The following is a 26,454-nucleotide window of genomic DNA, read 5'->3' on the forward strand; positions in this document are numbered from 1 at the left end:
TCTCACACTGCGCAGGCACGAGATTCGGTGACATGGGTGGGGAAAAAGATCACCGATCCCACTGATATGTAGGTATCCTGGAAGGTATTGCGCTCCCACAGAAAGGGAAGGTGCTGCACCCTTTATTTTTGCACTTAAAATAAATACAATTTTAGGTTCGCTTTAAAGCATCCTAAAGCTCATCATAGAGAAAAAAAACATCCTTTCTGCTCCAGCCTCAAGTGTCTAATCTATCATTTTTAACTAAAACAACTTTGAAAGTCTTAATCTTACATTAGACAAGTATTCCAATTACATGACTTGTCATGTCCCACCTCACCACTACTAGGGGCTTTGTAGAGATCATATCATCTTTTGACACATTTTCCCCACTGCAGGGGCTTATTCACAGAAGTGTGCACAGCACCATCTTTCTCCTTATTTTAGCCTAAGTATGAATCCTTGTGTGACAAGTGGAGTGTCAATGGCCCTTATTTATTAAAGCTCTGCAAGGCTGGAGAGGATACACTTTCATCAGTGAAACTATGTATTCCAGCAAACATGGAATGGATCTGGTCCAGGATTCAAAACATTTGCTGGAAAATATCAAATTACTTTGCTGGATCACTGAGCTTCACTGATGGAAGTGTATCATCTCCAGCCTTGGAGAGCTTTAATAAATCAAGGCCAATGTTCTTTTTATATACAAACCTTTTCACAGTAGTCTTTCAAATGAATTGTAATGAACTGTATTTTTATTTTTGCTATATGGAAAAAACCTCATGCAAATGTATGCTGTAAGTGACTAGCACTACAATAATTGCTTATAGCTGGAAAAATATAATCCTTATCATACTATAAATATCATTGTCCTCAGCTAACTTTCATCATGTTCAGCACTGCCAGTTTAATTAGGCCAGCCTTTTTCAGATCTCAAACGCAGCCACTGAAAACTAGATAGCAGTTGCAGACTATACAATGAAAGTACAGAACAGACAGAAGAATTAACATATCTTGATGTAGATTTGCTCATGGTGTGTAACAGGACAAAAAAAACAGCTGAAGCAGTTTGTTTTACCAATTTTTTATTGCTGTTATGGGAAATTAAATGTATTGGGCCTGATTTTTTAAAGCTCTTCAAGGAGAAGATACACTGGGTGATCCAGCAAACCTGGAATGGCTCTGGTCCAGAACTGAAAGAAGAAATCCAGGTTTGCTGGATCACCTAGCTTCACTAAGGAAAGTGTATCCTCGGCAGCCTTGGAGAGTTTTAATAAATCAGGCCCTATCTGCCAACAGGAACACAACAGCATCCATCTGTGCTATTGACAGTCATTGATTCTCTCCACCAGGGAATGTTTCGTGAATGTCAGATTCACTGCTTTATAAATAGACCCCTAGGTTTATTTGAAAATTACACATGAATGCATGTTTTTCTTTACATGGCATTAATAGTGAGTTTCCATGCCCTTTTTGATATGCAGCCTGCCACAAAATCGACACAGGAACTGAAGATTGATAAAGATGTCTCTCTGATGAGGTTGTAAGCCAGAAATACAGCTATCGCTGTACTAACACATAAACTAACAGGAGAGTTTTTCTCTGCAGCCACAACAAAACAATCACAGTGAGGAAGACATAAAAGTCTTTGAGGGACAACACTTGGTATGAAATGGATCTTGACCAAAGTAGTGTCACAGGTAATTTTTGGTGTTTCTTTGCAATGTAATAATATGTCTTCGCCTGAATTTCTTTTCCATATTTCTCCTCAGTTAACAGTCATTCTCTACATCTTTTATAATTAATCTTCTCTCTGTCCTTCCTTTTTCTCAGCTTTGCTGTTAGGGACTCAGGCAAGTACGTACATATACTTTGACTGCCTCTATGTTTGTATTTGTGCACTCAGCAGATACAACACGGAGGTTGCCAATGCAAACCTTCCTCCGATGGCTAGTGGCCTGATGGTTATGTGTATACACTGATCTTATTACTATTACACAGCTCAACAAGAAAAAATGTTTTTCATTTGCCAAGGATTTTTTAAAAATATTTGGTGTATTTCAGGTCTGCTGAATCCAGGAATGATATCAGTTTCATTGAATTGGCACTAGTTTTTGTGATACAGGAATCAGAATAGACAATTTTACCAAAAACAAATGTTAACACAACATATTATTATCAATCTTTATTTACGCCAATGTTTTGCATTTTATATATTAAATGTAGCATTATTTTCATGAAACTTTAATTTGCCTTCTTTTAATTCACACTTTTTTTTTTTTACAGAATTTTGAGTTCTTCATGAAGAAGTTGTTTAAATGACCCTAGTGTATTTTGCTACATTTGTGGTGAATATTCTCAGCAAAACCAAAGAAGAAACATTACAGAATTTGTGAAACAAGCATATCTTGCATATTTTGGTATTAAACTGGGGGACCAAGATATGTATTGGACTCCACATATGGGGGTATACAAAACTTGTGTAGAGTGTCTATGTCAGTGGATGAATGGAAAGCTGAAAAGTTTGAAATTCGGTGTACCTATGGTATGGCGAGAGCCCAAAAATCATCCTAATGATTGGTATTTTGTGCTGTGAATGTAAAAGGTTTCGTTACAAGAAAAACAAGTGGGAGTACCCTGATTTGGAATCAGCAAGAAGACCTGTGCCACATCGTGCTGATGTTTTTATTCGAGTGATCAGTACACTCCCTGATATTCCTGTATCTGACATGGAGGCTATACAGGGTTTGGAATGTAATCCAGGAGTTAGCAGTGGAAGTGAATATGAAGGAAGTGTTTCATCAAACCAGCAGTTCTCCCAAGAAGAGCTCAATGCTTTAATACGTGACCTAAGTCTGTCAAAACACGCATCTGAACTTGTAGCATCCAAGCTAAAAGAAAAGAACTGTCTGAGACTGGAAGTTAAAATAATTAAAAAATTAGGTTAAAAATTTATAGGACAAGAGAGGTGACACTCCTACCGTATTTCAGTGAAGATGGAGACTCTGTGTACTGTTGTAACATCCCTGGACTACTAGCCCATATGGGAGTACCAGAATACTGAGCAGAAGACTGGCAGCTTTTCATAGACAGTTCCACTCGAAGGTTGAAATAAGTTTTACTGTATAATGGCAACTGCTATGCATCAATTCCAATTGGTCACTCAACAAAACTTACAGAAGAATATGAAATTATCAAAATGGTCTCACAAAAGCTTTGCTATCATGAACACCAATGGTTCATATGTGTTGATTTAAAAATGGTGAACTTCCTACTTGGACAGAAAAGTGGATACACAAAGTCCCCATGTTTCATTTGCTTGTGGGATAGTAGCGCAAAGCAGGATTACTGGAAAAAGTGACATGACCTCCAAGGGAAAACATGAAAAAAGTGCAGTGAACATCACTAACAAGCCAATGGTTGACAAAAATGTTCTCCCTCCACTACACAGAAAGTTGGGATTAATGAAGCAATTTGTTAGAGCTCTGAACAAGGACGGTGATTGCTTCCAATACATTTGTGGATTCTTCACTGAATTGAGTTCTAAAAAGTTAAAAGCAGGAATCTTTGATGGACCCCAGATTCGGAAACTGATAAATTATTCACATTTCACAAGTTACATGACTGATACTGAAGCTTCTGCCTGGCACAGCTATGTCACGGTTGTCAAGAACTTGGTACAAAACTTGGTACAAAACTTAAAAATTTGGGTGCTACTATGAGCATAAAGGTACACTATCTCCATAGCCATTTGCAAAAATTTCCAGAAAACCATGGCAATTTCAGTGAGGAACAAGAGGAGAAGTTCCATCAAGATATAAAGGTGATGGAAGAAAGGTATCAGGGCAGATGGGATAGACACATGATGGCAGACTACTGCTAGAGCCTTCAGCGTGATTGTCCTGATCATCAGCATATAAGGAAATCATACAAACGGAGTCATTTTTAAATTACTTCTTTGTGATTAGTTCTGCAAATATCCCGAATATCAAATATATTGACAGTAGGTATTTCAAAAATTTAATTTTGTATTGGTAGGCATATCTAATTTTGCTTATTTGTCATGTTTCATTAATTTTCTATCAGGTTATTATTGAGGTAATTATTTCAAAAACTAGAGCCAATCCAGCAAAACCATTACCATATTTGGAATCTGTGCATCAAACATAACCAAAAAATGACTTTGGCAAGAAAATGTTTGTTGACCAGTGTTATCAGTGTGAGGGTCAGCAAGGTAGACAGAGTTATTATAAGGTGTGAAGCAATGGAGGCTTCCCTGTGTCTTTCTTCACAGGTACCTAAAACCCAAACTACAGCCATTTTCTTGAAAGGCAAAGAAAACCTCTGTCAGATTTTATTTCAGTCCGTGACTCTATCGTAGAGATTTACCCTCACTTTTTGACCTGTACCATAAGAATAAAGGTGATGGAATATATTTCAGATGGGGACAAAACAACAAGTCCTTTAGTAGAGTGGGGATGGTGTAGAACATCTGTCGGGTTTTTACAATCATTTATTTCTTTGCACTGAATGACATATTACTACATGGTAACTTATAATAGAATAGGCACATTTATTTGGAATTGCCAGCACTGATAAAACATGATGTTGTGCCATAAATGTAATTGTACAGCAAAAAAGTAGTTCACGTATCAGTGTTATAGAACATATAAAACACTAGTTGTGCCACCAATGAACACTTCAGTATTTTCAGCGAGAGAAAAGGATTTTGTAAAGCATTTCCAAGAAAAAAAGTAATTTCTAGATCATAACATGCAGCATACAGGACCAAAAAGAGGTGAACAGATGGAAACTTCAAAATTCCTAGTTATTAATTCAGTTAGCCTTACTTTAAAAACAACTAAATTACATATTGTTTTTTGTAAATTATGTTTAAGCTGTTTTCATACCCATAAACCCATACCCAATACAATGTACTTAAAATATAAAGAATATATATTTTGTGCCAAAAAATATACACAAAATCAATACTTACCTGTACATTATAACATAAATTATCAATAAAATGATCAAATTCAGTTCACAGGCATTTGGCATATTTCACCAAATCAATTCTAGGCATTTACAAAAGTACATATAAGAGTCCACCTAAAAATGTTCTCACCCAAACTTAACCCAACTTGTTCCAAAATGTACACATTTTTCACAGTGGTTTGAAGCCAATGTAACAAATGTGTATATTTTAGGTAAGCTGGCTGCATCTTGGGTAAAAACATTTATAACTAGACCCATAAGCTTTAGATATTGTATGTAACATTATATTTGTGGGTCTGGGAGTAGGTGAATACACCCCTAGGTGATTGTTCTAGGGGAGCTCAAAATTGTACTTTTTCTGTTGACAAAACATATAAAAAAGCTAGTTGGTTCTCCCAACCCAAATAGGTTTATTAATAAATTTAAGAAAAAAATACAATTATATATGCTATCTGCACACCCCTCCACACTCACATACATGCATGTGATTTATATTTGAAATTACTGTTCATCTGGTCCCTGGAAATATTTATAACACAGTGAATGTTACATATACTACAGATATATCTTCATGGTGCATGTGTTTTATATTACAGTGATTGTTTCACTTTCAGAGAAAATGTGGTTACTGGCACATTCACTGCTTTATAAATACACCCCTTGGGTAGTGCTATCAATTATTTCCTACTTTTGTTGCTTTACAATACTTGTTTGTTACGTGGTTGCTTTGAGTGTCCTATTCAATTTCATTGTGCCTGGGCAGATCAAGTCTTTGATCGGTATAATATTACTGATATAAAGGCCATGGCTCTGCAGTTTAAATGTATACCCAGTGTCATTTTTAAATGTCGGGATGCATCTTATATTTACTAGTATATTTGCAAGTTGTAAACTGCACAGATACTTGTCCACTACAATCCTTCATTTCTCTATTTTCTCATAAGATGCTGCTCTTTAGTTTGACTGTATCACAAATTAAACCTGTAAAAGGCCACATCAGATTGATGACTCTGTAAAACATTATGTACGCATAGAAAGCACGGCAAGCACAAAGGGCTTCTATCTCAAATTACATGGAAAAACAAGGTTTTAAAATGGAGGGGTGAATGTTCAATGAATGATGTACAACCTGAAAATACAACCCATGCCATACAGCTCTCCTTGTAAAAATGCCATGTACAGAAAGCACAACCTTTAATGTAGGTTTATAATGTTATAAAATGTACATCTGTTAGTAGACATGATGGTAACACTAACGCTCCAGTTTGTAGTTATAGGATATAGAGCAGTGTACATTCACCATAGATTGTAAACTAATAACTGCTGTGCAGTAATATAACAGGTGCAGCCACTCAGATCCATTATTTATTATCACCTGTCAGCGGGATGCAATGCAGTGCGGCGATTTTGTTACAGGATTGACTTTCTATCTCGAGTCCCCAGTGAGCTCTCAGTAATGCATCATTTTGTTGCTCTTCTGGGATTACAATGAAATAATTTACCATACAAGGGACAAACAATTACGTTCTCCCCAAGTAAACCACAGTAACACAATAATTACTCAAAAAAAGGTCATCTCTTTCTGGGAAAGACAGTGTATGTAGTCCTTCCTTATGAGAATTTAGAAACAAGGAATTATAGGGTCACCTAAGCATGCCATAGCTGGCAAAGGGGGGGTATAAAAACACAATGAGGCACCAATTCTCGATAATGGTTAAAGCACTGAAAACACATTTTTCAGAGTATCTGCTTAAGGACAAGCTAATCTGCATATCAGCAGCAATCTCAGTTTTAGGATTAGATTACAAGCATTGATAAAAACAGCCCAAGCATTAAAAACTATCTTACAAAAAGGTTTGGAATGCATAGACTGCCTGGCATTTTACAGGGGGCAATAAATATTAAAAAACAATTTTACACTTTGTAAATTATTTACAGTATAAAAATTTAAAGGAGAAATCCTACAAATCTTACAAATCAAAAAATGTGAAAAAAATGAACCAAAAAAAAAAAAATTATGTAAAATGTTTATTTGTTGATTATATAAACAACAAAGTAGACCTTTCACCATGTTTCTAAATTATACTATTCAAATGCTCACTAGTTTTTATTATTAAACATTTTTGAAACAATTTTTTTATTACCTTTTAGTATACATTTTTTTTTCTGTCCTTTCCTTATGGTTTTCTTGCCTAGGTAAGTTTGATTGACACATGCAGTGGGTATCCCAGGAGGCTGCATGATTGATCAGTGTCCATGCAAGCCAGTGTAACTGGTGTCACTCTATGCATGCACAAGATTGGGCCCTCGGTCATTGGGGAAGTAGAAAAAAACAGCTAAACTTATGGTAGCCAAGGATGTGAGGCAGGAGAACAAGAGTGGAAACCAATGATTTGCTGGCGACAGAGGTATGTTTACTGAAGACCTTGATAGAAAAAGGTAAGCACATATTAAAAAATTGGGAAAAGAAATGCAATGACCTCTTTAATTGGTAGAAGTCTTTATATACTCCACCACCAGGAAGAATTTTAGTTCTGCTGTCAATGTACTACTGATTAGTTACTATGTATGTTAAAGAAATGAAATGGTTTATTACAAAAATAATGTATTTAATTTGATGTTGCACCAGTTTTTAAAGAATCAATGAAAACAATATTTCTTAAAGAGTGATCAATAACTGAAGAAATGTAACAGCTATAACAAAAAAGGCAGAGCAGACGACAAAACAAAAATAGTAATTATAAAGCTTCTACAAAGAAAGCGGCCATTCTTTCATTAAACCATTCCTTTATACTATTTGTTCAACTTTGCATCTTGTTTATAACCTCACCCTGTGTATATCCATTCTTTTGTAAAAAATTAATCACAAATGTGGTATTACTTAATCCTATACATGTGTGAGCCCAGTTCTGCAATGAAGGGCCCTGCCGATATATCCAGGTAGGACAGCTTTTAATTAGTCAGTGTTGCCAGCTGCTATTCTTTCTGTCAGATGGTTTCATGTGCTTTTTGTTTAAATTATTTACATTATTCCCTGTAAATTGTTCCACTAGATTAGCAATCAGTTTTCCCCCATCCTTACTGATAGTGTCTAAGAAAATATAGTGTGGTTATGTAGAACAAACAACAGATTTATAATTATCCCATTAATTTCAGTAGAAAGGATCTCAAAATCAGAGTACAACAACGGAAAGGGAGCTATATTACCCAAAAATGTCTATAAATCAATTTAGAGTAAGCTTTAAACAGTGTTTTTTTAACCCAAGATTACAATCTCACTTTTCTCATTGAACAGTCCTGTAGATAAACCTAACCTTGTATATTGATATAAAATTGTGTTTTATAGTCACCATAATATCTAAATGGACAGGCTGCAAAACAGCAGCAAAAAATGAGTGTGGCATCAGAACTTTGATAAAAACACACATGTAACTGGAAGACAAAAAAATGAAGACTAAAAAGGCGACTTCATAAGAAGGCAATTGAAAAGTATGGGTGAGGGAATGTACATTTCCAACGACAAAGGACTGCACGATGCATGAATGAGTGCTGTACGTACTGCTTTATAGAGGTGGGTGGGGGGGAACGACAGAGCGGCACCTCATTGTGTGCTCTGCCCCTTTCCTTGCATTAGGATCGTTCTTCCTTCAGGTGATGGACGACAGGCGGTGTACACTCCAGATTCTCTTCTGATGTTGGCCCTGAGCCGATTATCGGGTGAGAACCATTGGAAGTGTGTACGTAGCTTTAGGCTACGTACACATGTCAGAGGATTCTCACCTGATATGAACATGCACGTCTTGGGCGAGAATCTGACTTGTGTACAGAGGTCACCCAATGGTGAAAAACCACTAAAAAAATTAAGGGAAGATTCCCTCCCCTCTCCATAGAACAGAACCGGTGATGTGCGTACAGTACTCGTTCATTCTTCTGTCACTCTCTGTCACAAATGATCATTTCCAGCAACAATTTCGCAACCTATGACTGATTTGACTACAACAACTGTTACCCATTAACTAGTTGTAGATTTGCAGTGCAGCAAAAATAAAGTCAGTATTAGCTAAACTCACATGGTATCTCACAGTTTGGCAGAATCCCAATGGTTGTATGGCCTGGTAAGACCAAATTTCTGCTTTTTGACCATTAGGCTAAAAACATAACTTAATATAAGCCAAAGATGATCTCACCATCATTATCATAAAGCTTGGTGGTGGAAGTATTGTGCTGTAGTAGGCTACTGAAATACTTGTGAAGATAGAATAAACACAACAAAATACAGGGAAATGCAGGGGCAAGCTGTTTACTTATGAAACCTATGCAATATGAAGGAACTGAGGGAAAAACTTTCAGATATGCAAAATCATTTCCAAAGGCTGCATCATATTCACATGAAGTTAGTCATTTGTGTTCTTTTATTGTAAATAATTGAAATCCCGTTGTAGAGTAAATTTCCACTGTGATACAATGTTTTATAACAATCAACAGGTTTAGTGTCACTGCCCTGGAGACAGTATGGGACATGGAAAACTACTGCTTCAAACAGAACTTTTTCACATTGATATTTTCATTTTTGATATTAGATAGAAATATTTTTAAAAAATATGTATATAGTGTACACAGTCCCTTTAAAAAAATGAAGAAACAAACCCTGTGCATGATATGCCAGGATACACTACAAAACCAAATTGTTATTTAGTGTTAAATTGACACATGAAAATTGGATACAACAGGGTTACAATACCTGTGGATATTAAATAGTTAAAAATCTAATAAAAAATATAATTTTTATCAGGTCTAATGTGATGTTATTTAGAGATACAACATGATTTAAACGATGTATTTGGCTATAATTAATGGTCACATGCACACAATTACATACCTGGAATGGACTGTGCTGCTGCCTCAGAGCTGATATTGGCGATGGAATTTGGCTGCTGCTGGCTGGAACTAACTTCAGGCTCTGCATTCATTGAAGGTGAGAGTGCCATATCACTAGACAATGCTGGGTTCAGAACTGGTGGGACAGTCTCTTCAGAGACCTCTTTCTTTTCCTGTCCTGGCAACTGAAGAGCTGATAAAGGTATGTTGATGGGTTGGCTGGGGTTTCCTGTGGAAGTACTGACTTGCATCTGTATTCCCTTCTGTTGATTGACAGCTGGAGGGGTAGATGGTATTTTGTTTTGAGAGGACAATGGTGGTCTCAAAGCTTTTTGAGGTGGGGGTCTTTGCAGGACCAGTGGAGAAGATGCAATAGGTTGTACTTCCAGCTCATTATTTAATGATGGAGGCAAAATGTTAGGCAGTTTGGATGGTCCCACAAAAGGGCTTGTGGTGGAAGTTTGGTTCTTCGACTTGGCCATCTGTGTTAGAGCAAGTGAGGGACCATCAACACCACCAGTAAGTTCTGCATTAGCAACAATGTAGTAGTCTTCCGGTTTTTCCTGTTTAATTTTTTTCACAATCACATCACTACTGTCCTCATCCACAATGTGCGACTGAGATCCAGAAATAGAACAATTAACACCACCACTGGGCCTCTTGCGAGAAATATTAGGTGACTGCTGGACTCTGCGTTCAAAGTCACTGTCCTCATCTGTTATAGAAGATTCGCACACCATGTCAAACAATGTGGCTTCATCTTCATATTCCTCTACAGGCTCATCTAGCTCTGAAGGTTCACTACAGTAGGAAAAGTCACAGGAGTCTCCTGTTCTATTGCAATCAAGTTTTGATTTTACTGGTCTCCCAGGGTACCTATCCAAAGGACTTGTTTGCGTCTCAGACGGCACCCCAATTATACTAGGACTGTCTGAGTTAAAGCTTCTACTGTCCTGGAAACAAACTCTCTCCTGAGGACCAGCCCTACATGTTGTAGTCAATGGCCAGTGGTATGCATGCCCAGCACTGCAACCCCACATAGCTGTAAGCGTTCCATGGGAGCCCTCAGAAAGTAAGTGCTTCAGGTTTGGAATAAGGCTACAAATTGTCCCATGACTATGGGCCCAACTCACTAATTTCGAGAGGTTTTCTGAAGATGTATGAAGACAGTCTTCCATGTTGACAAGTCAAGAAGTCTCTTTCTGTAAATTAAAATAGGCACGAGATTAAAATTTAAGGTTCATTTGTTCACAGATCCATTTCAACTCTTTGAGGATACAACTTTTAATACAACTTTGAGGAACCTGCATAAACATGAAATAAAAATACGTAAGTATGACTTTATAGTATCATTTACAATCCCTTGGAATTCTCACCACTTTAAGTAACCTAACATACTTATATAAACACAAAATATTTAAATATATGAAGGCAGGTTTATTATACTCTTTTCTTTTACCTTATATATGCAAATGTCAGCTTCTTCAAAGAACATTGCTCTTTGAGTTGCCTTGTCTCCACTGACTGTAGGTGTAGGCCAGTGCTTGACTGAAGACATGCCTAGGTAGTTAGAAGCTGAAGAACACCTTGTTGTATATAATTCTACAGGTTTATTTTTAGTTGAAGGTTAATACTTTCACTTTAAGGGATTTTACCTAAAAAGAAATTTCTGCTGTTGCTGTTTTTTAAACACAGGTTTCACTATCCCTAAATTTCTTTGGACATGCTAGACAATAAAGTAAGCATGTTAGCAGATGGAATAGTGTCTGTTTTCCCAGCAATATTTATACTGTACAGGACAGAAAGGGTAATCAGAGACTGCCTGACATCTGCATGTTTCTCTTATGTGGATCATGCCCCGCTGCCGCTCTTTGCTGACCTTTGCAAGTAGGCCAAATAAACAATATTAGCAACGTCTAGATTTCAGACCGCTTTGCCTAGCAATTCATTCAATACACAACTATGCTTGTGAAAAAAAATTTATGTTGAAGATCAATTGCTTTGTTTAATTACTGACCACCATATAAAAATGAATATATCAAACTCAAAAAAGTGCCCTAAACTAACCATGCAGTTTATAATCAAATTTTACCATCTCTTTCAGATTAACCACCAATCATGCAGTGCACCAATCATGCAGTGCACAGACCTGTCTTTTTAGATACATAGTAAATTGTATCTAAATTGTATTTAAATTTTAGCTTAGTCTTTATATTAATTTTTTTTTGTGAAATTGTTGTGAAATTATGCAGATTGTACAGAATATGGTCAACTTTACACACTAATCTAAAGTCTGTGCGAGGAACATTGTGAGGAATTTATAATGTTTTAAATATCCTTGTTTAGTTTGTTTACCAAAAAATAAACATTTTTGTCTATTTTTATAATCCAAGAAACCCTTTGAATGTAAAAAACTTTAACTGATTGTGAGAGATATAAACAGACACTATAATTAAAAAAAGGAAAAATATACACAGGCATTACGAATGAGCAATTCATTTTCTGCGCAGAAAGACACAGAAAAAAAACTTGTAATAACAACAAAAAGACTACCAGTCTGTGCAGGACGCTGACACTCAAGACTTGTAAAAGGATAAAGAGCATGAAGTCAACATAAACACTAAGCGCCAAGGCTCCCATCATGTAATAAATGATCCATTTGTTTCCTTGGTAACCCACAATGTCTTCAAATATAGTAATTGTGGCTTGAAAAGACATTTTTCAATGTACTCATTTACAGAGTGAGGAAAAGCTGTGAAATGTCAACATTCACAGGCAACCATGAATGTATATTCAGTATACTACATCGAGACATGAAATCAGACATGAAATCAGAAAATTGTTTTATCATTACATACATGTCTAATCCTAAATACATAATTTATAGCTACTTTTCTGTCACGGCAGGACAGTAAAATTAGCAGTTCTCTACAATCAACTAGAAATATGTTTGGCTCTGGGGAAACTATAAACACATGAGGCTTAATTTGTAAAGCAATAAAGATCACTATACACAATATAATATGACTGTGCAATGGACTTTGCCAAAACAGTGTAATATGAGGTCCTACCTAGACTATTCATTCAATGTATAGCATAGTAGTCACTAGATCTAAAAGATTAGATTGTAAAACCAGATTATGATGAGATTACCAAGGAGAAGGATTTTTATTTTATCCACATGACCTTAACTTTACAAGATCATTAGCTAGTGCAGATGAACTGTCATTTCAGGAAAAATCTTATCCCAGTGTGTTTGTTATTTGATCCTATGGATTCCTTACACATTCACATTCTTATATTAAATATTATAATATATATATATATATATATATATTATATTATCACATTCTGATAATTGAGGATAACCTTATCAAGCAACAGCAACTCCATAGCAAAAAAAAAAAAAAAAACATTTGAAATAGACAATAATTTAAAAATCTAAGCAACATGATTAAAGTATATAAAAAATAAATTGGTATAAAATGGGATACCTACTTTTACCTTGTTTAAAAAAACAAGACAACTACACTGACTTCAGTTTAAATGCAGGTCAAAAATGGACGAATGTAATGAAATGGAAAATTAAATGAATAAATATATCCATGGTGTGTTACTTAAAAAAAAATATATTTAAAAAGGGAAAAAAATCATATGTGCATGCGTTTAAAGTATTATTATAGACTATGGACCTGATTTATTAAAGCTCTCCAAGGCTGGAGAGGATTTCCTATGATTATTGAAGCTGGATCACCCAGCTGTACTGATGAAACAGTATCCTCTCCAGCCTTGGAGAGTTTTAATAAATCAGACCCTATACAAGAGGACATGGTGCCATCCAGATGTGTGAGCCGAGTATAAACCAAGATTATTTTCCTAATGGTCTCTTTAAGTTAAAAAAAATATTAGTTTATATTCGAGTATTTGGAGCTTTAAAACATTTAAACATTACTGTTGTATTACCTGGGCTAAAGTGGAGTGAAATGTATACAACCAGCAGCTGGTGTCACATCCAAGTCTCCCTTTCACATTCATTTATTTAAATCTGGGGCTGTGTGGTTTTGAATGGCCAGAAAATGTGACAGCAGCAAATGGATGTATGAGTTTCACTCTATAGCGGACCAGAAGTACACCTCCAACTGTGCCGTTCCCAGCTGCTATGCATGAAGAGCTCACCTGTTATAAAAACATGATGAATGAATAGGTTCTTCAAGTTTTAGAAGATGGACCAGCAACAAAGTAAAAAACAGAATATTCATTTTGCCTGTCTTAGAAGTGGACACAAGGAGTGCCTTGGGGCTCAATATCTGAAAGGTCTTTTTAACCTAAAAGATCCTGCTTCTTTAAACTAGCAGAAAGGGAATGAAACAAAATTCACAAAAGCAAACAGTAACAGTAATTTTCTGGGCGTCCGAGTCTAGTAGTAGTACTTCTTTGAAACAAGAAGGACCGACAGGTGTAATATAAAACTGGTGGAGTGGTGGTGGAAAGCATAGTGCACATAGAAATTATTTCTCTATTAAAGTCTTGAAATTATTAGAGGTAAAGAGAATGAGGAAATCCAGCAAAGTTGTCTGCCTGCCTGCAGCCAGTCAAATATCCCTCTTAACTAATAACACAACTGCACTTACTAAAAGGCAGATTAAATGAATATTATTGATTTTCATGCCAACTGTACTGGACTAATGACATAAATACTCACATACACTATAAATACTACCAGGCAAACCTAATCAAAGAAAAAAAATACAAATGTTATAAATAGCTGTTTCAGTAGACGTACACAGCATTACCAAATTTATTAGAACTCTTTCACGTTACTCCCAATAAACACAAAGTTTATACTGTACTAATAAAGACAGATTTTGTACCACTTAAGCACATGGAAAAATCCAACAGAAATATTACTGCATTAAATGAAATTTCTTTTAATGGTAAGCTAAGGTATGCAATAAGACATCATTAGTATGATGGTTCAAGTAGTCATATCTAGAAAAGCCTTAAAGCAACACTGAATATTCAAGGAGCCAAAGGCAACAAACAGCTAATGGTCACTCTTGCCCTAAGAATAGAATATGAGCCTCTAGAACAGGGGTCGGCAAACTTCGGCCTTTAGTCCAGATACGGCCTAGCCGATAGTTCATTCCTGCCTAACCCCCCCTGGCTGATCCGGCCTAATGCAGGCCGGCAACCTGCACCTCCGAAGCTGCGGGTTGCCGGCGGATCGGCCAGGGGGCGTTCGGAACTACGGGAGCCAGAGTTCCGGTGCTGCTACCTTGCTGTTGCTTCCCCCATCCCAGGGAAAGCACCCTAAAGGGAAATCCCTCTCTGCCGCAATGCATACGGAGGAGAGGGATTTTACTTCAGGGGCGTTCCCTGGTGATGGGGGGAGCCATTAGGGCGGGACTCAGAGTCCGGCCTAGTGTGCTCCCGCCCACCCCTGGCCAAGAAAGTTTGCCGACCCCTGTTTTAGAACTATAAATCACTGAAATGATTGCCCCATAATCCCTAACACACAAGGATAACATGATATAAAAGACTTTAGTAGTCTATGTGAAATGTTTTCTTTAGGCCTATACTAAAACTTAAGCATAGAAAGATAGAAAAAAGAATCAAGGGTCAACGACATACTTTGGAGTGTGTGTTACTTGTATGGACAAAATAAATAAAATGTTAGATATCTGGTTACAAATACTAAGCTAATATTATTCATATACAATAACAAATACCTGCCATTTATAACAAATTTGGGCTCATTCATGTGGCAAGGTGTATGGAAGATCCACAGAAGAAAAGATCAACTGCAGATTAACTCACAGGTTAGTGACACTTGAACTATTCACTTGACTTGGTTTGATGAAAATCAATGTAACTACTAAAGGGACTAGTTACAGGATATCAATGTAGCTTCTAAAAGTTGGAAAACAGTTTTCCATATGGATTAATGGTCACCCAAAACCAGTGTTAATTTAAATGGCAATATTAGAATCTAATGTGGTTATAGGGTCTATTGCGGAGAATTTTGTGAGTAATTTTGTGTAATATTATGGCATACCTTTTCTTTCTCCAGTGGCTAATTTACATTACAGAATACAATAATAAAAGTATTAAAAAGAAAATATCCTTTCTCTGGCTTCAGACTGTGGTGAAGCTACACATAGTGTCTACCAGGCGAAGCTTAAAAGAGAATAAATAGGGGAGGCAGTGATGGGTTTAGTACCAGTGAGTTCTTTAAGAACCAGTGCTGTGATGCGGGCAGCTGAGTGGCAAAGTGCCAGCCATGGGAACCGTGCAGGATCACTTGCTCTCACCACAGGTCTGAACCTGCCCTTTGAATTTTTATGTCCGCAGAAGCAGATTCTACTTTTACTGTTGTTATATTCTTTGTATTTTTATCAAGTGCAGGACACAAATAGATAACAAATTAACCATTTTAGAACTCAGAAAGTAACCTAAAAAGACCAACGCATATCTACATCTATTGACAATAATTGTAAAGGTGAATTGTCACATACATGAAACATTTAACCAACTGGTGTAATCTTTATTTAGGTAAACTGAGCCTGAATGTTTTTATGTGAGCTTTGCATATACAAAGTTTTGCTGGAAAACTTTGGCAGGGCACTTAAAATATTTGCCAAAACAAACAAAGGTAAACAAGATTGAAGGCTATTAATGAATTGTGTTACAAAGAAAAAAGGAAAACAAACAAAGTTTATGATTAAAGCAGACCCACCACTGAGAGATCATGCACACACGTGACCGGTGGACATGTGCTAGACAGGGGAAGTGTTGTAATGTGAACAATCTTCCAACAATAGCATTTATGGTTAGTACAGTAGTATGCTGAATGATTGTTACTTTGCTGTATGTATAACAGGTTCTTACACAAGCTTTATGTAAAATTACATTTCATAAAACTTTACATATAAACTACTGGCCTAGTTATTTTTAGTTAGGTGCATTCCTCTACTTTGAAAAAAATGTGACACCAGTGACACCATTGGCAGTATAGGTAATAGTAGGTTACCTATAGAGTGTCACTATAGGGGAGTTCACAATTTTAACATAATATAACATTATAGAGTACCCTAGGACAATCCTATCCCAGAAATGTGTAAAAAGGCAGCATTACCACCAAAGTTAAAGGTAGGAGCTTGAAACCTGATTAAGGTGGGTGGGATTAATAGCCTATAATTTACTTTATTTAGTCAAATACCACCTAGTTAATATTTTGTACTTTGTTTTATTATGGTGCAGAAGCTTCAGGGAAGGTTTGAGAGGATGGTGGTTGGGAAATGGGAAAATTCCCTTTAAACACGTAAAATAAAAAATAAATGAATTTCTAGGTGCAAAGGTTGGTAAACTGGCTTGTAGCATAAAGTATCCCAGCTCAGAGTTTCTTCAATTAGTTCTTGTGCTGTGCTAGCTCCAAGTTTAAATTCTTATTACACACTGGCAAATCATTTATGGTGTTTGGGCTCTTTTCATTAAAGATAACTTACTCTGGCTTAACAGAAATGTGAAAGGGCACATTATTTCATCATGAAAGTGATTTTAAATTGCAGGGCACTACCAAAAACATTTCATTGTACTTGGATTTTTGTATGTCAAAATACTAAGCAAGACGAAAAGCTAGTAATGGCAGAAATGACTGTGGTATCAGAACACAGACCCAAATGAGATTGTAATGATGATCTTGTTATATAAAAAAGGTGCAGCATTTCCTACCTTCGGCCTATACTCAAGTCAATCAATTTTTCCCGTTTTCCAAGGTAAAAATAGGTAACTCGGCTTACATTTGGATTGACTTATACTCGAGTATATACAGTATACACAATTTCTGTTGATGGAAACAATCTTGCATAGATTAGCATTTTCCATGCAAACTTCTTTTTGTTGCAAGAAGTTTGAGGGTTTACTTTATTCTTTAATTCTCTATATATTTTTTTTCAACGGGAGATCAAGACTGAACAGGAGTGCAGAACTCCTGTCTGCGCCATGCTGCGCGCATGTGTTGTCAGATTGGTAATGCAAGTGAAGGAGAGAGCGCAGTGGGGTGCCGATCCATCGTTCTCCCCCTCCCCTCCCCATCGAGTAGAATGGTGCCGTATGTACAGCACTCATTAATGCATCATGCAGTTGTTAGTCGTTGGAAAGGATCGTGAAAGATCCTTTCCAAAGACAATTATTGCATGTGTACAAAGCCTAAAATTTGGGTTATCTTAACAGACAATGCAGCATTAATCTCACTGTTGAAACCCTGAACAAAGGCATAAAGGAAAAGTGAGAAAGACAAAGACACAAAGGAAAAGTAAAGCTACGTACACACTTCCAATTATTATCGTTGTTAAACGAACGACGAACGATCCTGCACGATATCTGCGAACGATCGTATAGCACCGATCCTGCACATACAGATAACGACACGATCGTTCGTAGATATTGTACACACAATAGATACGATTGTTTGAGCGATACAGGGAGTGACGTGCACGACAGGAAGTGAGCGAACGTTCGTTCACTGCGCATGCTCAGACCATGGACGATCAACGAACGATCCTACACACGAACGATGGTCAACGATCGTCGTCCAATCCGATCCGCCGGTCCGGTCGTTCATTTCCAACGACTTTCCTCGTTCGTCGGCGTCGTTGGTTACTTTTTTTACGAACGATTTTTGCCCAATCGATCGTTCGTCGTTCGTCGTTCATTTTGAACGATAAAAATTGGAAGTGTGTACGCAGCTTTAGAAAGGCATTGCACATTTTGCAAAATAAGTTCCTACAAACATATGAAAATGGGGCAGGGAGTTAATCTTCTTCCCTTAAAGAAAATACAAAATAATATTATGCATTATTTTATAACTAGCTGACAAAAAAGATACTATTTTTAGAAATGTATGTTTGTTTTTTATTTCTGATCATAATAAAGAGATAGTCGTGTGTGTACATTCCCTTTCAGTAGGAGTGCTAGTCAGTGCTCCAAATTACAGGAACATATCTGGAAAAATTCCAGTACTCCAGCCTTTTTGACAACATTTGGTTGCATACTTGTTTTATTGTTTCATCATTAATAACTATGTAGGTGATAAAAAAACAAACAAGTGACACAAGCAACTGCACCATAAAATACAGTCAAAGGAGTAATCAAGTTGCATCAATAATGCTCTCAGGTCTTTGAGTGTAAAGGTGATGTCAGATGATAAAACCAAATGATTGTTAAAGAGAACATCATCATGACTAAGTAAAATGTCTAAAGAAAACAATATATAATGAGAGAAATAAAATATATGAATTATGGTTTAAAACATGTCACATCACTAGAAATCTATTCAATGTAATCAGTATATGCTGTTTATCTGTCCGTATACCAATAAAACACACAGTTCAAAGATAACATCAGAACAGTGTACATATGAAGTTACATATTGAAATGTCAACATAAATGTAATGATTTGAGGAATATATATATATATTTTTTTTTTGAGAAAAAGTAGTAGTGCCCACACTTGGAAAGGCCTCGGAAAAATCACAACAAAACAGGCTTTCGGACATGTGGCTGGATCAAAGGGGAACCAATGCAAATTTTTTTTTTCCAGGAAAGGTTTTTTACACGACCTGTCACTATTGTTATCTATTCCAAGTAGATTGGAAACAAATCTTTTCCAAAAAAGAACAGGTCTGCATGAATCCAACACCAAGTATTACATATTTAAATTAAATCCATACTAAGCGAAATGTGTAGGCTGCCATCTTCATATTTTACTGCTTGACTTCTAAATTACTAACCCAGAACAAGTATGTAAATTTAGTCGAGAAAGAATTCCTAATTATAACAATATTCAAATAAGAAGACTGAGGAAACATTGTGAGGATAGGGCATCATAATCCCTTTCCCTGAGCACAGTGCCCTGCACTCACAATGTACTGGTGCAAAGAGTAATAAATGCTCTATAGGCATCAGCTATAAGTGGAATCAAAACTTGCAGCTAAGTTGATAGTAGGATTAATACAATGATACTACATTTGTAGGAGTAATAGACTGGGCCCCCGGGTGGTAAAACTGATGTCTCTGATGTTAGTGGTCAGGAACATAACCCGTGTCAGTGATTAGAATAGTGCCCTTTTGTTGGTGGAAGGTGTATTGCCCTTGTGCCAGTGGGAAGAAAAGAGCTCTGAGTCAGTGGGAGCAACAGTGTGCTGCTAGTGGGATGAATATGATAAGTGGGTGGAATGGTGTGTAGTCAGTTGGATGAATGGTGCCTACGTTTCTAGTTTCTGATCCTTATTTTAATGCCTTCAGTTAGTGACACCCTCAAATATTTCCCTCAGTCAGCAACCTCTCTTACTGTGCCTTCAGTTAATGTCCACCCCATATCGCCCCCTGTTTTAGTGCACTTAGCGTTGCCACCGCCCTGTTAATTCCTTCAGTTAGTGTCCCCCATAGTGTTCCCTGTTACAGTGAACTAAGGTCAAGGGTATCAAATTCTGGCCCGGAACGTCCTTTTTTGGCCCCCCGAGGAATCCTAAATATGAATTGCAGCTGGCATGCTGCTGCATTGAAATAGCGCCGCTACTACAATTCCCGGCATCACTCACGTCTATAGAGCAGTGGCCTCTCTGCCTATGCGTGGCCCCGCATTGGACTGTTTTATAGACGCAGGGAATTGTAGTAGCGGTGCTATTTCAGTGAAGAGGGAGATCCAGTCACTCATAACATTAAGCCCCGCATTGGACTGTTTTCTTGAAACAGGGAATTGTAGTTTGTAGTTTCAAGTTTGGCCCATGTTTAATTTTTTATTTTTGGCCCACAGTGTATTTGACACCCCCAACTTAGGTAATGGTAATGGTAATGCTGGTAATGGAAGTTTAGTGGTAAATATTATGTTTACCACCCCAGGGCTATTCTTACATGCATCTAAAGCCACCTTCTTTCAAGTTCCAAGTCTCTCCAATCTCATCTACTTGGCTCCCTTGGCATCACTTGACCAGCAGAGAGCAAGAGAAGGTGCATTAGGACAAGCCAGAAGATCATGGATGCAGTGCTAGTGCAAGCAATAGCAGGAGCAGAACATTTCTCTTTCAGCTCTTCAGGTAGAGGGAGATATTTTGCACCCCTGGTCCCGGAAGGCTCCAATTTGCTTTGAATCAAATAACTTAACCATGTCATTGTGAGGAAGAACCTCCAACATCTGAGTAAAGAGCATAGTTTAGAGCTCTTGACTCCACCACTGATGATATAGCGGCATAAACGGAAACAGAAAATTGTCTTTCATCGTGTCCACCGTGCAACTCTTCAAGTGTAATACATATTTACAAGTATAATCAGTCTTAATAACTGTATATATATGCAGGAAGAGGAATATACTACAAGGGTCAAGGTCTGTGCTTCAACTGCAAACTACGAGTAAGCAGTTAGTCCATGACTGTTCCCTGTAACCCCCAAAGGAACAAGCACCAATAATTCAGATATGTTTAGAAGAGCATAAACTGGATAAAAAAAAAGAAAATAAAAGTTTGGAACATTTAAGGAAAAAGAAAAATCTAGACTGTAAAAAATTCTATTTGATAAAACAGTCCTTCAAAACCCTATATTTTAATGAGTCATTATACATACAAAAATTGTACTTCTGGTTACATGCTAAATTGTTACTCACCAAACAGTATTTTTGTTTAACATGATCTTATGCAGACACTTCTTGCATTAGGGTAAGAATGTTTCTCTTTCTACCAACTGAGTTCCTGCATTGCCACCATCACAGGTAATCACAAGAGGCCACACTGATATACACTGGAATGTTTTCCCCAGGCGTACAACTCAGCTTGTTTTGAGTGGTTTTCTCAAAGTTGGGTCACAATGAAGGAACAGTGGGGGTATAATACAAAAGCAATGGAAATGAGACATACTAAGCGGATGGGCATTAGAAAGTTGTAACAAATTATAGGGGTTGGGAGGAGGCAGTAAAAAGCTGACAGAATTATAGGGGTTACTGGACTGCTATGGCAGCAACAGCTGGAAACAATACATTTGTCATGTGTTGCCCACAGCTTGTTCCCACCCAGCTTAAATACATTTCTGGGGAGCACACTGTACAGATATGATCCACTGTTGTTACCTTATCATCAGAAATCATGTTCAACAGTTGACTGAGTGCATGCATGCTGACAGACATAGGTGTCTACATACATACATTAGGGGAATGTAACAGTGGAGAGAGTGTAACTATTCTAAAACAGACTGTGACAGTAGCTGATTAGATACATTTACCAAACACTAAAGTGATTGTTCAGTGGTTAGAGATAAGCAGAGGTTATAAATATATGTGGGAAACTTGGAAGGGTATTTTCTGCCCAGATGGTGCCTATGTCAGTGGTTTGCTGGATCTATACTGCCTTGTCGGAGGTTCTGTCCAGAGAGAGCTGGGAAGAAAGATGTCTGCCTGGAGGAAATGTCTTAAACAAAATTACCTGTGATAAAGAGTGCACAGAGATAGAAGTTGTGGCAAGATATTGCAAGAAAGATTCACTGTTCACAGAAAAGGAACTTGTGGAAACCATCAGATGATCATATGATCAAAGGCCAAGCAATACCTAAGAAAACAGAGTAAGGAAAACACCTTTCACCTGCAATCTGTCTTTGGTACCATTCATCCCCAATCTTCTCCCTCAAAGACAAAGTAAGCAATAAAATACAAAACCACTTATGTGGCTTAACTTTTATACTAGGCTCCACCCACCCAGAGAATGGATGCACCCAGGTGAGAATACCAATGAATCCATGGGCACAGCACCAGTCTCAGACACTAAAAAAGCTCTTATGTTCCTTTAGGTCATGCAACCTAAGTTAATAGCTTTGTCCCAAACCACCCTGGGGTTGAAATGTGTGAGAAGTGGGAGCAGGCATGATACCGAGCTACCAGGTTTCGATAAAGCTTTGGCTCATCAGAACAGCCTAGAATTTTAGGTAAATAGAGGTTTAAAAGCTTCTACAGCTATGTGGCAGATACCTATAGACTTATCAATAGCTTTTTCTGTTGATAAAATGACAAAGCTATTTTAAAGGAAAGTTCTCATATTTATATTAAAAAAAAAATCAAAAAATGTTTCAGCAAAGTACACCTTAAAAGTAGAGACTGAAACCTTACTTCTTCTGCAGCCTGAGATACTGAGCGGCCACCACATAACAGCAGGAAAGAGTACACAAGAGGTCAACGAGAGGAACAAGGCGAGGACCACAGAGATCAATACAACTGAAGTGTGGCAATCCATGCAGACTATAGATGACCATTTCTCTGGAATGAATCAATGTCAAGCAATGCAGGCTATAGGAAAGGTATGTATTCTGTTTTCTTTCCAAGTATGTTATTTGCCAAAACATGTTCAAGACAGGATCTCTTTAAAGCATAGATAACACAATCTGAGAAAGTATTAACATTCAGTTGATTCAATTTAATTTAAAGCTTACCTAAACTCAGAAATTTCACTTTACATAAAAGGGTAGACAACCCTTTTATGTAGAGTAAAAATTCTGTTGTTTTTTTGTTTTGTTTTGTTAATTGCAACACTATTCAGGCGCCGGCCCAAAGACGGGTGCCTGGACGACGCAGGACTTGATAGAAGAGACCTCCGGAAGGATCAGACTGCCCTGCGGGATTGAAAGTAAGTGGATTTCTGTTGGTATGGGGACTTTTGAGTTTAGTTCCCCTTAAACATTCAGCCACATATTACCTCAAAATTTGGATGTTTAATATTAGTTAGCTAAGCAGGTTGTGGGGTTCTTATGGGGCAGGGGATAAAAACAGGGTGGCTTACAAACAGGAGTTTTATTAATTAACATATAATACAGTGATAACATTTTTCAATGGCTTTTATCGGCACAAAACCTAAGCCTCCATTCATGTCTTTCCTGAAAAAAGACTGTATAATAAAATAAAGCAGTTCAATTACCTCTTCCAACTTTAGGACCGGCACACAACACTTAAAAGTTATCAAGAACTATGTTGAGAAAACACCAGGAACACAACTAAAACCTAAAACACTAAGCCCAACAGTCAAAATTATAATTACTAATTTCATAATTAGAAACTAAAGAGTAGCCCGATGTTCTCCCATATTAGTATCATCTTTTTTAAGGTTAAATACAGCAACAATAAAATAAATAGGAAATGGATATACAGACAAGAAAGTATAATGGCCTGGAAAACTGGCCCAACTGTGGTGCCATCCAATCTTATGTTGGCCATACAAGTAGCAATAAACAATGATATATAGTTTCATATTGTTTTGCCTAAATACAGTAGTTCAATATAAAATATTAATCTCCTCACATTTAATTGTCTCTAATGGATAGACTCTGTAAAGCAAAGTGATCTGATTGGCTCATTACCCCTACACCAGACATGCTTTATATGTCATCACAAGAAGTAATATATTGCCAATGGCTGGCGCCAAAAGGAGAAAGAACCCACCAGATTTTGAAACTATGGCTTCGGGCTATGGAGAAAAGTCCATAGAGGCAGAGCTTTGTGCATGCTCAGTTAAAGCATACCTAAACTCAGACTTTTCACTTTTCATAAAAGGGTAGATAACCCTATTATTTAAACTAAAAATTCTATTTTTTAAAGTGCTACAACCTTTTTTTTTCTAAAAAAAAAAAGGGCGCAGCACCGCCCCCCTAATTTTCACCCTGGGATCGCCTAGGCGATCGAGAATGAATAGGAGCGCAGAGCCTCCCGGGATACCAACGCCACGCATCCCGGGAGGCTCTTGGCTGCTCCTTCTGTGCATGCTCAAGCATTTTAAGCATGCACAGAAGGAACCTTTTCATCAAAAGGGAAAAGTATTCCCTTTGTATTCCAATCAAAGTTGAATCTGTATAAACTAATCATTAAGCCCAATACCCCACCATTCACTTCAAAACACTTAGAAAATGCATCCACCACATATTTTATTTACCTCAGTGGTCCACATAGGGTAAAGGTAAAACATATTGTTGCTCATGGAAAGCAATGTTTCCTTAACAAATTTTGATATGGCAGTAGATGTTCACAAGTTGCTAAATGCACCACAAAATAAAAAAACATAAGGTCTTTAGGATCCTTCAACAATTATTTGCTGAACTGTTTAAATCCCAAAATGTAACACTATGCGGTCCATTTATAAATCTGTGAATCTGACATTCACTGGTGGAGAATCAATTACTGCCATTGAAACAAACGAACCTGGAAGTTTACAGACCTGTAAAGCTAGAGACTTACTTATTTCTTTAAAGTACAACTCCAGGCACAACAATGTCATTTAAATATTTTCCTCAAAGCCACAAGGGATAAAAATGTACTTTTTGGAAACTAGGATATTATATAAACGTTCTGCATATAACCTGTGCACAGAACAGAGCTCTGGGAAGAGCCTAGTAAAACCACATGAAACAAGCTACCTACAGAAAACTACAGGAAGGGGCAGATACAAGACCAGTCACGCTGCACAAGGAGAGAAGGTGGCAGTGACTGGTCTTTTCTACAGAAAACTGCACACTGGGTCACCGCATAGATCTGAAAAAATACATAGCGTACACCAATATTTATATATATGCATATTGTATTTAGATAATATATGCTTATTCCAGAGTTTAGCTTGAAAGAGTATCTCAAGGATTTGTCAGTAAATCAGCCTTTAAAACGAAAAAAAAGAGATTGTTAATTTTTTTTTCTACTTTATATAGACTGTACCTGCTGGGGTATTTTATGATACTTGTTAGAACTGAAGATGTGTCTGATTTTTTTTCAGATCTCCAAATCTGACTTGGCCTGTTTAGTGAACATTCAACATACACCCCATCCTTACAATCCAAGACAGATTAGGTTACCGGCACGAATTGTACACCTAAGTTCTGTATCCACACCCAATGTGGAAGAATATTTTTACCTAACCTGTATCTCTATTTTAGTTTTCTGTGACACGGTTGACATTACATATAATAAATTTAGCTTCATTTTACCTTCACACGCACACACATATATATATATATATATATATATATATATATATATGAGTGTGTGTGTGTGTGTAAGAAGGATATGACATTTGTCATCATCTCTCTTTTCACCTGATCCTGCTTTCATACAACTAATTTCAATAGGAGATAGTCACACGTCCATTTGTCATGTACCCTTAGGAAAGAATATCCAAAACGGGTAATATGAAGCCATTTGCAGAGCCATAATAGAATCAGTGAAAACAATAATGCAATCTCATTAGCATCCAACTTTAATGTATATTTAATCTATCGGTAGATGTCAACTTGAATTTGAGATAGAGCTTTAATTAGGAACCGGCAGGATGGGCTCCATTTTATTAGACAAACCCTGTTTACAGCACAGACAGATGTGGAAAAAAGGGCTCTCAGCTATATTCTAATAACAGGCTCCCTTCAGAGACATTACAATTTATTTCCTGAAGCAATATCATAAATATTACACTCTTCTTTCTAACGTGATTTCATATTGCTACCTTTCAGACACTGATGCACAAAGAGATATAAAAAAAACTTTTTTTCTTATTTTGCAATGTATAATTACCAACAATACTTACACATTCTAAG

The 26,454-nt window shown here is 37.0% G+C and overlaps 1 protein-coding gene across 2 annotated transcripts in view; it reads right to left on the bottom strand.

Moving 5' to 3' along the window:
• KIAA1958 (KIAA1958 ortholog) overlaps nucleotides 1-26,454 on the bottom strand; it is a 51,000-nt gene that overhangs the window by 22,080 nt on the left and 2,466 nt on the right. For both annotated transcript variants that reach the window (XM_072404505.1, XM_072404504.1), the window contains exon 2: nucleotides 9,854-11,054. In XM_072404505.1, coding sequence (XP_072260606.1) covers nucleotides 9,854-11,030 — 1,177 coding nt within the window. In that variant the 5' untranslated portion in view covers nucleotides 11,031-11,054. The remainder of the gene's footprint in view (nucleotides 1-9,853; nucleotides 11,055-26,454) is intronic.

Source organism: Pyxicephalus adspersus, chromosome 3 (genome assembly GCF_032062135.1).
Source record: "Pyxicephalus adspersus chromosome 3, UCB_Pads_2.0, whole genome shotgun sequence".
NCBI classification, from domain to species: Eukaryota; Metazoa; Chordata; class Amphibia; order Anura; family Pyxicephalidae; genus Pyxicephalus; species Pyxicephalus adspersus.